At 42.2% G+C, this 14247-nt stretch overlaps 2 protein-coding genes across 6 annotated transcripts in view; one reads left to right on the forward strand and one right to left on the reverse strand.

The window, feature by feature from the left end:
• The window catches only part of LOC131469942 (golgin subfamily A member 6-like protein 22), a 103870-nt gene extending 102237 nt beyond the window's left edge, over positions 1–1633 (reverse strand). For all 3 annotated transcript variants that reach the window (XM_058645412.1, XM_058645403.1, XM_058645419.1), the window contains exon 1: positions 916–1633. The gene's annotated coding sequence lies outside the window, so the exon portion shown is untranslated. The remainder of the gene's footprint in view (positions 1–915) is intronic.
• pex2 (peroxisomal biogenesis factor 2) lies at positions 1517–9192 on the forward strand. Of its 3 annotated transcripts, XM_058645431.1 has the most exons (3): positions 1542–1612; positions 3447–4439; positions 7476–9192. In XM_058645431.1, exons 2-3 carry the CDS (start codon positions 4358–4360, stop codon positions 8459–8461), a joined length of 1068 nt encoding a protein of 355 aa, XP_058501414.1. In that variant the 5' UTR covers positions 1542–1612; positions 3447–4357; the 3' UTR covers positions 8462–9192. The 3 variants fall into 3 exon arrangements, with proteins under 3 accessions (XP_058501422.1, XP_058501428.1, XP_058501414.1); XM_058645439.1 differs by lacking the exon at positions 3447–4439 and having other exon boundaries at positions 1517–1612; positions 7473–9192; XM_058645445.1 differs by lacking the exon at positions 3447–4439 and having other exon boundaries at positions 1520–1612.
• Positions 9193–14247: the final 5055 nt, after the last annotated feature.

The following is a 14247-nucleotide window of genomic DNA, read 5'->3' on the forward strand; positions in this document are numbered from 1 at the left end:
TTTATAAAGAACATAAACGCTTTAGTATTAAACCAACTGTTCAACAAACATGTTGAGAATCAACGTTTTCACCATTAAGGTCAGTTTAATAACACACTGTACAAAAAAACAGAGCTGTTTTACCTCCAGTCTTGCCCTCGTTCTCTTACAGCAGTACCATGCATGTTTTAGGTGTGGCCCTCCTCCAACACACCTGATTCAAATGAATGGGTCGTTATCTGGCTATTGCAGAGCTCGATGACGAGCCATTCATTTGAATCAGGTGTGATGAGCAGGGCAACATCTGAAACATGCAGGACAGGGGTCCATGAGGAGTGGGAGTGGAAAACACTTAAAAAAACAGCTAGAAAGATTTAAAAATATGCATAAATCTCCAACATTTAGCAATAAAGTTTCTAAAATCTCAATATTTAACAGAAGAGTCTGAACCAAATCACAACAAGCACTGAAAATAAATATCACTAGTTTTCTTCAGGGAATAAATAAAGTGATGTTCTTCTTCAGCATGGAAAGCTTTTGTTTTAAAAGTTAAAATTCATGCCTGTGCTGCTGTAGAAAATGGTGGCATAAGATGGCTGCCTCTATAAAGCAAGACCCCTGTCTAAAAAGCTACGTGAGGCTGTGAAAAACCAAACCTTTTCACTTTGACACACTCTTACAAACCTACCCTTGGTACCAAGTTCAATTTCAGAAAATTCAGCCATGTACCCAAGTGTGTAAAGTGAATCAGCAAGTGTGTCAAGACCATTCAAACTTCTAAATTGTACTTTATTTGTCATTCTTGACAATAAATGGTCTTAATGGCATCAATGAGACTTGAACCCACACCTCCAAAAGGTCAACAATACCATTCCCTTGCTTGGAACCACTCGACCACACAATCTAGTGTGACTTGTGGTTAAAGTTTAATCTCACCTGCAGCAGTTGTTCTCGGGTTGCAGTGGTGTCCAGCGCCACCCATCTCAACCTCTGCTCGTGAAGACTTTTGACCTCATCCAGGAGCTGTTTGGTGTCATTTGACACTGTCCAGTGCCTTTGCTGTCCTGACATCTTCCCGTTTCCCCCTGACTCACGTGGGGTCGTCTTTTCACTCATACGTGTATGCACATTTTCAACATGGCTTGACAATAGTACAAAGTGCTTATTGAAGCTAAAAGACACGAGCCATTACTTAAAATCACAGTGCAGCGCCGTGGTTAGATGTTTATCACAGCCCTCTCGTTTACACTAGTGGATCACTGCAGAGCAACCTGCTGTAACTTGGTGATTTTGAGCGCATGCAATACGTGATCTGTTGTGTTTTGTGCGAATTACCGCCGCTTCTCTGACAATGTGGTCGCTATGTCTCGTTACTACAACGGAGAGGAGTGACAATAACTCCATTTCAAGCGTTTCCATTGCACTTTTACCGCCGTGCTGCCGCTGCGTGGACTGATTGGCCAATAGTTACCACATGCGTCGTGTTGATGACGTTGCAGCACGCCATTGGTTAGCTTTCTCGAAGAGGCGGGTGCATGTGTTTTAACCCGGAAGTAGTGTTTGTTTTCGTTGTGGCCAGGAGGACTTGTCTTACGTCGAGTGCGTCTGTCGTCTAAAAAAAATAAAGAAATGGGTAAATATATATTGTATGTATAAGTCTGCAATGTTTTACATATACCCTGCTATTAAGTAGGAAGCTCAAATGCGCCACGTCCGCAACATTCGTATCAACGGTTTAAAGACGTCGTTTTCGCCTTCCCGTGTCTGTGTAATGACAGCGTAACAACAGAGAAGCTGCACCTCACTCGCTTTCTTATATTTCTTATCTCCACACTCACTATTTTCTCCATCGGCTCATGCAGTGCCTATTTCAGCGAGCCACTGTTGTGAGTCAGTATTCCGCACGAGCCTTTTCCAGATGTGTTTCCCAATTTCAACTGTCGGTTGTAGTGAGTAACTATATGCCTGCGAGTGTGCACATAATTCCATTATTGCCTCTAATAATCAGTGTCAGAGATCAAAACCAGTCACACTGAGATTCAAGGCGAAGTTGATCTTATTGATTTCCAAGTGACTTAATTTCTTTCATCCTAATCATCACTCCTCCACTCTTATCAGTTTCTTGCTTATATCTCTCTTTTCCAGTGGCATTGACTGCACTGCCCTCACATACTCGACCAAAACCTAATCCCCACTGTGATTATCTTATAATGCTCTTGCCTTATTATCAAAACGGAGCAGACTGGGTTCTGTTATTGTTTAAGAGTGATGGGCACGAGCTAAAAAAAAATAAGTGACAATATATTATATAAAATGAATTTCGACCGCCTGATTGCACAAAATTGCACTATAGCGCTGCGCCTGTGGAGCTAAACACTTAGTGTAATGAGTGTGTTTTTAAGTGAGTCAGTGAAGTTAGACTAGGCTGTGATCTCACTCTGGGTTCATGAGGTCATTTTATACAGCTTCCACATGAAGGTGAGATACAAAGGCGGTGGGGTTATCTGAAGACTTGGAAAATATATGTAATTTTCTGACTAAAAGCATTAAACGTATTCTATTAAAATGATAAGAAACTGAAAAGTGAACAACATTTGCACAGAAACAGTAATCAGACAATAATCACTGTATTGGATGAAATATTAGCTGTTAATAATCTAACATGTCTTCAGATTATTGTTGTTATTATTGTTTTCTTCTTTTTATGTGGGACTGATAGGAACTGATGGACTTAAACTGTGATTACACATGTGGGATAATTAATGAACAGCTATGATGCTAAAATTAATTGTGATCGTTCATTTCTCCCTAATATAACTTGTATTTGTTTCCATATTTGCGTTGTGGTAGCTGTACATTGCTTTCTATTTGGAGGAAATAGCTGCGTTATAATTCCAACTAGAAAATATACTGGCTGTACAATTTAAAAATACAGAAGCAGAAAATACTTTTATCTGTCATCCTGCATTGGCTCTGCATACTTGTACATTTTACAGGAGACAAAGGGAATAAGCAGCTCCAACCTCTACACACATTTTAATTGCTACAAACATTAAAAAAAACAGACAGAATTATGTGTTATTCATGCATAAAGTGAATTGGAGAAATGTTCTGATCAAATATTCCTCAGCATAACACGTTTTATTTGCATGAGGTGAGCCCCCAGTACTTTCTCATTGACCCCTAAGAAAGACACAACCCCTGTTCTCTCATTTATTAGTTCCGCTTTTTCTTCTACATTCTTTGTGCCTCTTTGCCCTCTGAATGTTTCATGATTTTTTAAGTTGTTTTTTTGCAAACCCCTGTACTTATTACCCGTACAGCCTTAGCATCTTCAACCTTCATTCTCATGAAATCAATTAATTCTCTTAAATAATTTACCTTCTGAGCAAACCAGATTAAGCAGAGCACGTTTTTGTGTGTCAGATGTGCTGTTCTAACTGATGTGTATTTTTTTGTGTGTTCAGGCATTAAGTTGGCCCTTTACCCCATGGCTTGGAGGAGTCTTTGGTGATTAGAGAGAGAGAGAGAGGAGAGCCTTGATAATGCATTAGTGTGTGACACACACACACACACACACACACACACACACATAGCCTGAAGACCCCTCTGTGCATTTGCACACATTCATTTTTCATGAAACAGACTCATAACAATTAGTCTGGTTACCGCCTGGGTAATCTTAGCGTCCCTGTAATGCCTGTGGTCTGCTGTATGACATCACTGTCTTAAAAGTTCTAAATCTGACATTCTCATCCGTTTTCATAGTGAGGACATTAGCAGGCCTTAGCTAATAGGCTCGCACTCGTTCCAGGCTAAAGGAGGGCAATAAAGTGAGGAGGCGGGGGAGTGAAGGGAAAAAAATGAGACTGGACTGCATAGAGAAACAGGCTTTATCCACTACAGCTTTTACACAAATTAATTTACATGAGCAAGGGAGGGAAATGTAAAGTTGTAATTCAGCGTGCTTTGCCAATGCATAGCCTATTTCTCGCAACAAGCATCATAGAAAGCCAAGTGAATGTTTATGCATTATTTCAGCAAATATATTATGCTAACAGCCATAGCTAAGTGCTCAGGAATTTGAGCATTACAGCGCACCATGAGCTAAATGGAGACTGTTGGCCACACAGTTTCCAACAGGAATGAAATGATAGCTGAATGAGCACCTTCAGAGCATTTGTCTGCACAAAAAAATCAAAACGCAATTCCTTAGAGATAGTCCACCTTTCCAGCATACCCCCCCCCCCCCCAGTCTTTCGTCCCCTGCCCTAAACACCCTCATTCCATCCCTAGACGCCAAAGCCAAGGTCAAGAAAAAAAAAAGTGCAGTGCTTCCTCTGTCTAGAGGCTATTCCCTGGGTGCCTACAGCTCAGTATGGCTGAGACGTGTATGCTCCGGGAATGTTCCCTCCTCCTTTATTGTGACCGTCAGTCTGAAGGTCAGCTCCTAGGGAGAGGTTTGTGCTTATCTATTTTTCCCTCCCCTGATTTTTTTTGCTCTGTAGCTATCTTTGCCTCCAGTTTCCTTTTTCCCCTGTATCAGTAGACAGTAGCTCAGAGCTCCCAGCTGGGGGTTTCATCATGACGTGTTGTCTGACGTGTCGGTCTTCTTTTTCTGTCTCCTATGTCCATTCGTCTTTCTGTTCCATAGCTGTCATCACAGTCTGTTGTCTAGTTTTCAGAGAACCTAGTGCAGCTGTGCGGCTTCAGTCTGATGTTCTGTACACTTTTTGTTGCCTCATCTCTCCTTCATCACATTGGTCATGGCACCCGTTTGCCTTGAAGCAATGTTACACTCTGTTCCCTGTTAGATTGGCTATTGTTACTGTTGTTGTTGTTGTTGTTGCTGCTGTTGTAGTCCGTGAGCTATAGCAGTCAGCCTGGAGACGGTGCATTTTCTTTGTCTGAACAAGATGCACTGGCTAAAGTAACAAGATGAGATAAGAAAACCCTCATCTCACCTAAATCATAATGCCCTTTAATATTCTATGGTAAATGTTCTTCATGTCTCTGGTAGAAAAGCAACACTTCAGACTTTTCAGCTGATTTTCAGTGAACTCTCGTAACCTGTCTTCCACCTCTACTAGTTGTCAGGTGCAGACTCGCCAAGAGAGGGCATCTTGTGTCTGGGTTGGTTGTTTGTCTGACCCAGGAGAAAATGATCAAGTCGGTGTATCACATTAGGTGTGTGTGTGTGTGTGTGTGTGTATGTGCACGTCTGTAAGTGGATACTGTAGAGGACAGCATCCGTCTGCTTGTGTCGCTGCATGTGTACTTTTGTGTGCAAATGCTGTACTCGCTGTCCTCTAGCACACACCGTGTCAGTACTTTGTAAACATTGGCATTGACTGTGACTTTTGACTATTACATAAGAAACATGGATTTCCAGCTGTCCACAGTAAAAGCCCTGTAAATTCAAATGCTTAATTTTTATAGGCAGCTCAGCATTGACTGAAGTGTCTGCTTGTTATATATTTGCCAAGTGCTGCAAGTCTGAAGGGAAGCTGTCAATAGCAATCCCAGCTATTGATATGGCAGTGGGCAGGAGATGTTACTTGGCCCCCGACTCCGGCATCCCTCTGATCCCTCTACATCATAATTACATTAATATTGACAGACCCTTGACAATAGTCACATTACTATTGATAGGTGGCTGTCAATATGGTGTTTGCCCAAATAAAACATATTCATTCATAACTTGTAAACTGCTCGATAAAAGGCTTTGAAAAGAATATTGGACCCGGCCGGGTTTACTTTCCCGAGAGGGCTGCCACTGTGACGGGGATTTCCACCACCTGGCTGTGTGTGTGTGTGTGTGTGTGTGCAACTATGGACTGACAGATTAACTTAGCTCTGTATCAGAGCTCTGCATAGATCAAGGCTACACTAGACGTACATTTACATTTGCAAGATATGATACATATACGGGGGCGCCAATACATTATATTGTGATATTTTGTGCTTATTTTAAGAAAAACTTAATAGTAAAATAACAGTATATACAATTTACTAGTTGGAGGAATGGAAGGATGGGGGAGAAAGTTAAACGGCCAAAAGCCCACTGCTTAAAGACAACACAAAACAACTGTCAAGAATATTTACATATCGACATAGTGCTTTAAATGCCATCATGAAATATTGCAGAATTTCCGTGCAGCTGTTGTTTCTTACACCCTGAAGACATACACACAAAAGCCTGTACTGTAATCAGCATATTTTTTTGCCATCAAGGAAAAAAACTTTTAGATTATGCTAAATAAATGCAATCTGTTTAATGGTGAGCGTAGACATTCAGACGACCTCCTTTTTTAAAAAAAAACCCAAGCTCGACTTCCATCACTGGCGAGGTTTAGTCACTAAACACCACCGCATTTCAAACGCCGCTCAATAAATTGGTCACACCTGCTTACTTCAGTGTGAATTCACTCCTTTTTTCATTCATTTGCTAATTCTAACTTAGGTGGATGGTGTACCCGGGCTCTATTGAAACATCATGAACATGCAGATGGCCCTGTGCACTGGAATAAATCCAAGCATTGCCACTATGTATTAGATTGTGTTTTTTTTCCCTCTACCTCCTCATGAGGCGTCTAAAGTGACCATCATCTCCCTCCTTTTCTGTCAAAACTGCCATATTTACCCAGCTGAAATCTCTTTTAAAGCCTCATGACAAATCCTATTCAGCGAGACACACAAGCCACTGTCAAAAAAGGGCCTCGCTGTGGCCCTATTGCTCCGTCTCTCCTCGTGTTAGTTAGTCGTTCACTTCTTAAGCATTTCATTTGAGGAAAGGCTGGATAAAACTAAGGGAACTGTGGGCAGTTTGAAGACGTATAGGAAGCGCAATCGTCCAGATGTCACAATGGTGCGATTCCACATGGGGTCGACTCTGGGGGGGAAGGAAAATTGTTCCACATTTGGCAGATGTTTATGGTGTACCAGAGACTGTGCCGTTAGCCTAATCCCTAGTGATGTGATTTGTACACACACCCCTATCAACAGAGGGAGCAGGCACCAAGAGGCCCTGGGCTTTGCCTCGTGTGTGTGTGTGTGTGTGTGTGTGTGTGTGTGTGTGTACACACTAGAGAGAGCAGTCTTAAGACCCCCTGCTCCTCTGCATTGCGCAGCTCAAAGGTTGCATTAAGGACGGGTTTTACATGTGAAAAGTGATTTCCTCTCCTATGTAAAAAGAAGAAATAACCTTCCTAACAGGATGGGCTTTACCTCCGGGGCCCCATTCCTCCCTACATCCAAGCTGTTCTTTTAATAGTTCTGCCTCTGTATGAATCTGTCAACTTTAATAGATCAAGTATGGTTTTACCTTGAAGTTATTTATTAATGTAAAGTCACTCGATGTTTGTGTATTTTATCAGTGGCAGTTTTGGAAAACCCAAATCCATCAGAATTACAGATTTTAAGATTTCTTTTTCTTTGTGCATGATATATAAACGACAAAATTAGAGTCACCTCTCTACTCTGTGTTATTCCAGCAGGTTTTGAAAATGAGGACACCCAGGAAAGAACAGCTGGAGGCTCTGCTCCAGAAAGCAACGTCGAGCTGCAGACCCCAGTATTGCGCATCACTCAGCTGGACGCTCTTGAGCTGGACTCAGCCCTTGAGCAGCTGGTATGGACCCAGTTCTCCCAGTGCTTCCAAAACTTCCGGCCTGGACTCCTCACCCCTGTGGAGCCTGAATTGAGGGCTCTCCTCCACCTGCTCGTGTGGAGGTTCACACTGTATTCCAGCAGCACCACTGTAGGTCAATCTTTACTGAACCTGCACTATCACAACACTTTGTCCCCTTCTCCCCGCTACAGACCTCTGTCACGTAGGCAGAAGTTGTGTCTGTTGCTGCTCACTGCAGGCCCCCGCTGGCTCCGTGAGCGTTCCCATAGCCTGCTCCTGGGTCTGGGTCTAAGCCCAGGAGGGCCTGTGTCTGAAAGAGACAATAATTTCCTCGAACAGGGTCTACGTTGTGGCCTCACTCTTGTCTCTGGTATTGCCCAGCTTGCAAGTCTCATCAACTTCCTTGTTTTCCTAAAGAAAGGTCAGCATCCTGTCATGGTGGAAAGGATTGTGGGAGCTCAGGCAGTTTTCAGCAAGCCCAGCGTGGTCCGGGACATCGACTACCAGTACATGAACCGGGAGATGATGTGGCACGGCTTTGCGGAGTTCCTCATCTTCCTTTTACCACTGATCAACACAAGAAAACTCAAGGCAACGGTGTCCTCATTTGTTTTTGGGGGCGAAAGTGCAGGTGGGAAGAGGGCCAGAGGAGAGCAAGGGTTATTAAAAGAGTGTGGACTGTGCGGAGAGTGGCCCACCATGCCTCATACTGTGGGCTGCCAACATGTTTTCTGCTACTACTGCATCAAAAGCCACAGCATTGCAGATGCTTGCCTCACCTGTCCCAAATGTGGTGCAGAGGCAGGGCAGCCCGAGCCAGTCAAGATGAACGTGGAGATGATTGACAGGTGATGTTATGAAGATTCACTCTGGCTGAGTTTGTTTTCATCTTGTACGGACTTCCTGAAAGTGAATACACACCGGGGTAAAGATTCATTCATAACAACCTGTGTGGAAATGCAAGTTTATCTTTTAGTTTATATTTAACATTTTGGTATATTTATCAAAAAGACAGCATTGCAGTATTAAGGGCTGGCTAACTCAATATCGATTAAACAAAGGTTAAATATTCTGATTTTAACACGTGTTTATTGTTTCCTATCCATAAAGAAGTTTAAAATGAACTTTACGGATGTAGAACATCATGATGTGTTTTTTTCCAGCCCTAATGGTTTAACTGTGTCCACTCTATTATTTTTTTTTTTTGGAAAGATCCACAATGTTGTCGTGTATGAGTTTATGACTGGACTTGAGTCTTTATGATGTCTGTGCCTCTCTGAACACACATCGACCTGCGATGTTTAATGTATGTGTGCATATATTGACAATCCGCTGGCCCTCCCGTTTCTCCAGCTGGACTTTGGACAGAACTATTTGTCTTGGGTGCACCGGACGGACTGCAGAGAACCACACAGAGCATATATTTGATGAGCGAACGTGTTGATTTATGCTCCAAATTGGCTCTGTGTTAGTGTGTGTGTGTGTTTGTTGAAATGGGAATATTTGTTCTGATGAAAAATGCAGAAAGTCAGCTGAATAAATAATGGGAGGAATTTCTGATGCCTCTCATCATTGCCAAATTAGCATTTGTTGTGTATTTTATGCCTAAATTGTATTTCAACATCATTAAAATTGATAGAGTGCTACCTCTTGGGTGTTTATTTAGTTAAGTGGAGGAGAGAAAGATGAGTAAAAGTTATAACAATCAGCACACTTTTCTCCAGACCGGCCTGGTCGTTCTAACTCCCTCTATCCATTTTCACAGCACCCCAACATGCTCAAGATCAAGGGGGCAGCCGGGGGCTTGGATTGACTCACACACACACACACACACACACACGCGCGCATACACTTGACAGCCAGCCTCTCTTTTCCCTTGGCCTTTCTCTCTTTTGCTGCCTTACCATCTCTCTCCCTCTGTAATCTCTCGGGCCCTCGCCCCTATAAGACTGTAGTAAACTGTACCAAAACCCTGGCAGTCGTCTCCTTCCTTGCAGGCGAATTACTCTCTAATCCCTGTAATGAGTCCAAAGATGCTTATTTATGCTGGAGTTAACCTCCACCAGTGAGCCCAGCCCGGGGCCAAACGCACCCCAGCTGAGTGAAGCTTCTCCTGGGCTGACAAGAGAGGGGTGGGGTTTGTGGTGGTGCCGCATTTACCCAACCTCCTCCACCCCCACTCTCCGGCTCTCATCACTAGGGCTTAATTGCTGATTGCTGAGACGATCAATCGGAACTGCAGGCGTGATAGAAAGCCTATCGCGGAGGGCCAGTCTCAGATCTACTGGCTCAGAAAGACGCACACATATTTGCACTCAGATGAGGTTAATGTTTCAGCTGAGCAGGGGGGATAAACCATGAAATGTTTGTCCTCATTAGGTGCATGGATGCCCTGAAGTACGCTGGGTAATAATGCTGGTACAGCTGACCCGCAGTGATCTTTATTTTCGACACAACTTCTGCAGGTCTGTGGAGCATAAAGGCCAGAATATACGTCCTTGGCTGTAATGCCAGTCCAAAATTGATTAATTGCACCGTGCACATACATATACATATTTTCTTCTGATTAAAATAAAATGAACACCTTGAGGTGTGGAGGGTTACAGTCCTTTAGGTAATGATTGATTTGATGTTATTGAAAAAACATAAAGCTCATCACATAGATACCCCAAGCTCCTCTCTCACATCAAGGACATTTTGACTAATTGATCCAATATAATGCAAAAGAGGCTGAGGTAGGAAAGACTGGCTGTCAATATTGTATGCAGTACATGACAATAATACATATAGAGAACTACAACGTAAAAAGAACATTTCGAAGATTAAAGCCTGTGTAAAGGAAATTGTATGTTAACTATTTGAAACAGATTAATAATAATAGCTGAAAATTGTTTTTTTTTTAAAATCATTTTTGTATACAGGTTTTTTTTTAGAGAATTGCCAGAAATCAAGGTTTAATGTCAATGGTTCAATGTTTTTCACATTACTCTTCTCTTATTACGGAACTATAAACTTTAAACTATGAAATGAAACTATAGTGAATCTCACAATAGCTCTCTTTATTTAAATTCCATAACAATGACGAGATGAAGGAGAAGTAGATTGATTTTGCAGAAGGCCACACTGATTAAGAGATAAGGATTGAGAAAAGTATGAGTCACGCATTAATCCGTTTTTACTTGCAGATGGGGACAATCTCTCTCCCCATCCTTCAGTCTCTCATACGGAGGTTTAGAGTGTAGGCTTTTTCATTTCACACCTGAAAAATATTTGGTCCAATTAAAAGAAAATTTGATCTGATTCTCTGGTTTGTTTTGGTTTGTTGTCGTACTCCAGGAAAAGAAGTCCAGGACTGCGACTCGAGTCCTAATTTACAGGAGTCGGGGATCGTCTGTCAGTTGATCACTGGTACAAAAAACAACCACTGAGTGGAACAGTTCGGTACATATTTTTTTGTGTTTCCATTAGGAATAGTACCAAAAGAACCGGCCCCAACTGCTCCATTTTTCACTGCCCTTCCGCTTGGGGTACCAGAGTAATGGTACGGTACAGTATGGGTGTAGGTAGACCCATGACTGTTTGTGGAAAACAGCCACAAATGTCGATGTCGCTGTTCGTTTGTCGGCACACCGGTGCAACGCCACGCTGCTTATCTCGCTGCTCCGGCCATCTGGCACGGCACAAACCCCGCCTACCAAGGCCCTGACCGAGAGCTTTACCATCACATTGTGGTTAATGGCTCATTCTCTGTGGTGTGAAAAACTATTAACACCTATTAATTACTGTTAAAGATTCATAGATGATGGACCACTTGCGTTCACAAACTGCACACATCACTGTCGAACTCCCGTCCGCAATTTCCCCGGGAATGAGAACAGATAAGGAAGAAACATTGCATTTAAGTCTATTAATTGAGTTAGGCCATGGATTGAATTAGTTGAAAGGTGGAACAACGCTCTCGACTTAAAGAAGATGTAGCTTGAGCTCCGTTAAGCCTATCTGTCTTTTGGATCTTTTCTAATTCGCAGGTTCCGTGTGGAGAAGGGAAAGAGGAAGAAACCGAGATTCCCAGCAGCTATGCAAAGCAATCTGCACATTCGCACGCAGCCATTTAGGGAGCAAATTGGCCCCATGCCCCCTTCGACGAAGGTTTTAAGAGAAAAGGAATTAGGGCGTTGAATCCCTAACTAGATCTCCTTCTTTGATGAGCCTCTTTATCCGACTGTCCCTCATCTCCATTTCTTTGATGTGAGGCGTTGATTTTCCTGATTAAATAGTTTTTAAAGTAAAAAGCTCTTTCCTGGGCTCTGTAATACTGGGTACTTTACTGTACCTTTTGTAGGTTCTTTGTGTGCTTGCTTGTTGAATGGTCCATCTGTGGTATTCTTTAATTGGAAGAGAGCCCTTGGCTTGCAGATACTAATAAGGATAGTACAATAGCTTTGATTCGTACGTGAATATTTTTCTCTGAGAGAGAATGTTCATTTAAGCTTATGCCTCGCTTTTACCTCTTCATTTGAAATGGCTGGGAGGATACAGAAAGCCTTATGCATCTCTAATGAAATTAAAGCGTAAGAACACCTGGGCTTTTTCACATCACCAAATTCCATCTCCGATGCTTCTGCTAATGGCGTAAAGCTTTTACCTTCCTTTTAGGAGCAGAGTTGTGGAGAATTTGCTTCTTTCTGTGAAGGAGGATATTTCTAACAACTGACATCACTCCCGAAAAGTGAATGACATTAGTTTCATGCCAAGAAAACATGAAACAAACAAATGCACCGCTTATTTGCAAACACCCCAGAGGGGTTACGTGTTTTTGTTGTGGCGTGTACAATATGTCAATAGAAGTTACAAGTATCTCTCATATTCAGCCTATTCAATAAAAGTCTTGACAAACACAAAAACACTCAAAATTCCTCCCAGGTAAGGAAATCCTGAGTGTGCTGGAGTTCAGAGCTACGGTCTCTACTGGTACCTGTGTTATGAGAGTTCTTTCAACACCTTCCGGGCTTTGGATACCACCGGGCCCAATTATCTTAGTCTGCCTCCTCTTCTTAACCACCTCTTCAGTCTAACAGGTCAGGGGGACAATCAATCACACCTAAAATAAGGAGTGATTTCCTGTGTTTTCATGGCAGTGTTGAGGTTTTGTCCGGTTGAATTTCACGACTCGAGAAAGACGGAATGTCACTGGTTTTGGAAATAATTTGGTCTTTTTCCTTTCTTGTTCTCAAACTCTAAAGGAGTCTTTGTGATGCTGCCTTTTGCCCGACATAGCTGTAGCCCTGGAACTTTGCAATAAACGGATCAAATGTGTGGGACCTTCTGTTTGCTGTTTTGATATATCGACCACAGTGTGTGTACGGTGAAAGACTGCCTTTAAATTGTTTTTCTTTTTTATTTTGTGGATTATTTCTAGCAAGTGGTGAACTGACTGAAGCGTTTTAAATATGCTATGTGCTGATTTCCTTTTTTGCATATGTAATAATTCTGTCTGATCTGCCCTCCCGAAAGCACCCTGATCTCGCTTTCTCTAGATGTTAAGTACGTGAGAAGAAAATACTCCGACTGAACATGAAATTGCAGTGTTATTAAATGACTGGACATCAAATAAAAACACCAAGCAAATGGGTTTTGTCAGCATATTTTTCTATATCTCACATCCTCTCATTCTAACACAGGGCTAAAGAGACGGAAACAAACTCTACCTGACCCGTCTCCTCATTGGAGGAGCGAGGGCAGGAGTAGAGAGGGCATCATGGGGGATTATAGGCAGGTGCGTCGTGGTGTGCCTGGGGTAAGATCAACCAAAGCCAAGCCTGTTTGTGTGTGCTCATCTTTCCAGTCCGTGCGTGCGTTGGGCCATCTCAGTCCACTCTTCCTCACTGATGTCTAGAACAGACTAAATGAGCAATAATCTACACACATCCCTCCAGATGTCCCAGTGAATTTCCTGTGGCTTAAGACGCCAGCTGAGCTCTTTGAAAGTTTTGATAACTTCTGCAAATGTGATTGAACCTCTGCTTGTTCAGGAATGTCATGCACGACACAACATGCTTATCCCCCCCCCTCAAAATGATGAAAAAGGAAGGCATGTGCCTTCTCTGGCATACTCAGGCATCTACTGTACGGTGTTAGCAGAATATACCGTTATCAGGACGATAATTTGTGGGACATATTTATGGGAAAGAAAAATTCAAATGATATTCTGAAGACATTTTTCAAAGTTTTCTTTTGTAATTTTACGGTAAAGTTAGTAAAAATGCTTTAAGGTGAGAGCACAAAAGCACACATTATAAAGCAAGTAAAAGAGCCTTTTGTTTCTCTAATTGTATTTTGTTCACATTACCTCTAACAACGAGACAATGCATAGATATTTCGTTTTATATTGTTGCTCACCACGGCTACAGGGCCCTCAGTCCACACAGGGAACCAAAAACTCGCAGGATCACATGAAAAGTGCAAATCCGACGAACACTACTTCAATCCACTGACTAAATCCAACGTCATAAATCTTTATGTGTACTTTTTTTTTTATTATTATATTTGCCATGAATGGAAATTCCAATAAAGCATAGAAAGAAGCATCCGCTCCGTATGTGAGGATAATAAAGAGTTTCTGTCTGGAAAATGTAACA

This window comes from Solea solea, chromosome 1 (assembly GCF_958295425.1).
Source record: "Solea solea chromosome 1, fSolSol10.1, whole genome shotgun sequence".
Classification (NCBI taxonomy): Eukaryota; Metazoa; Chordata; class Actinopteri; order Pleuronectiformes; family Soleidae; genus Solea; species Solea solea.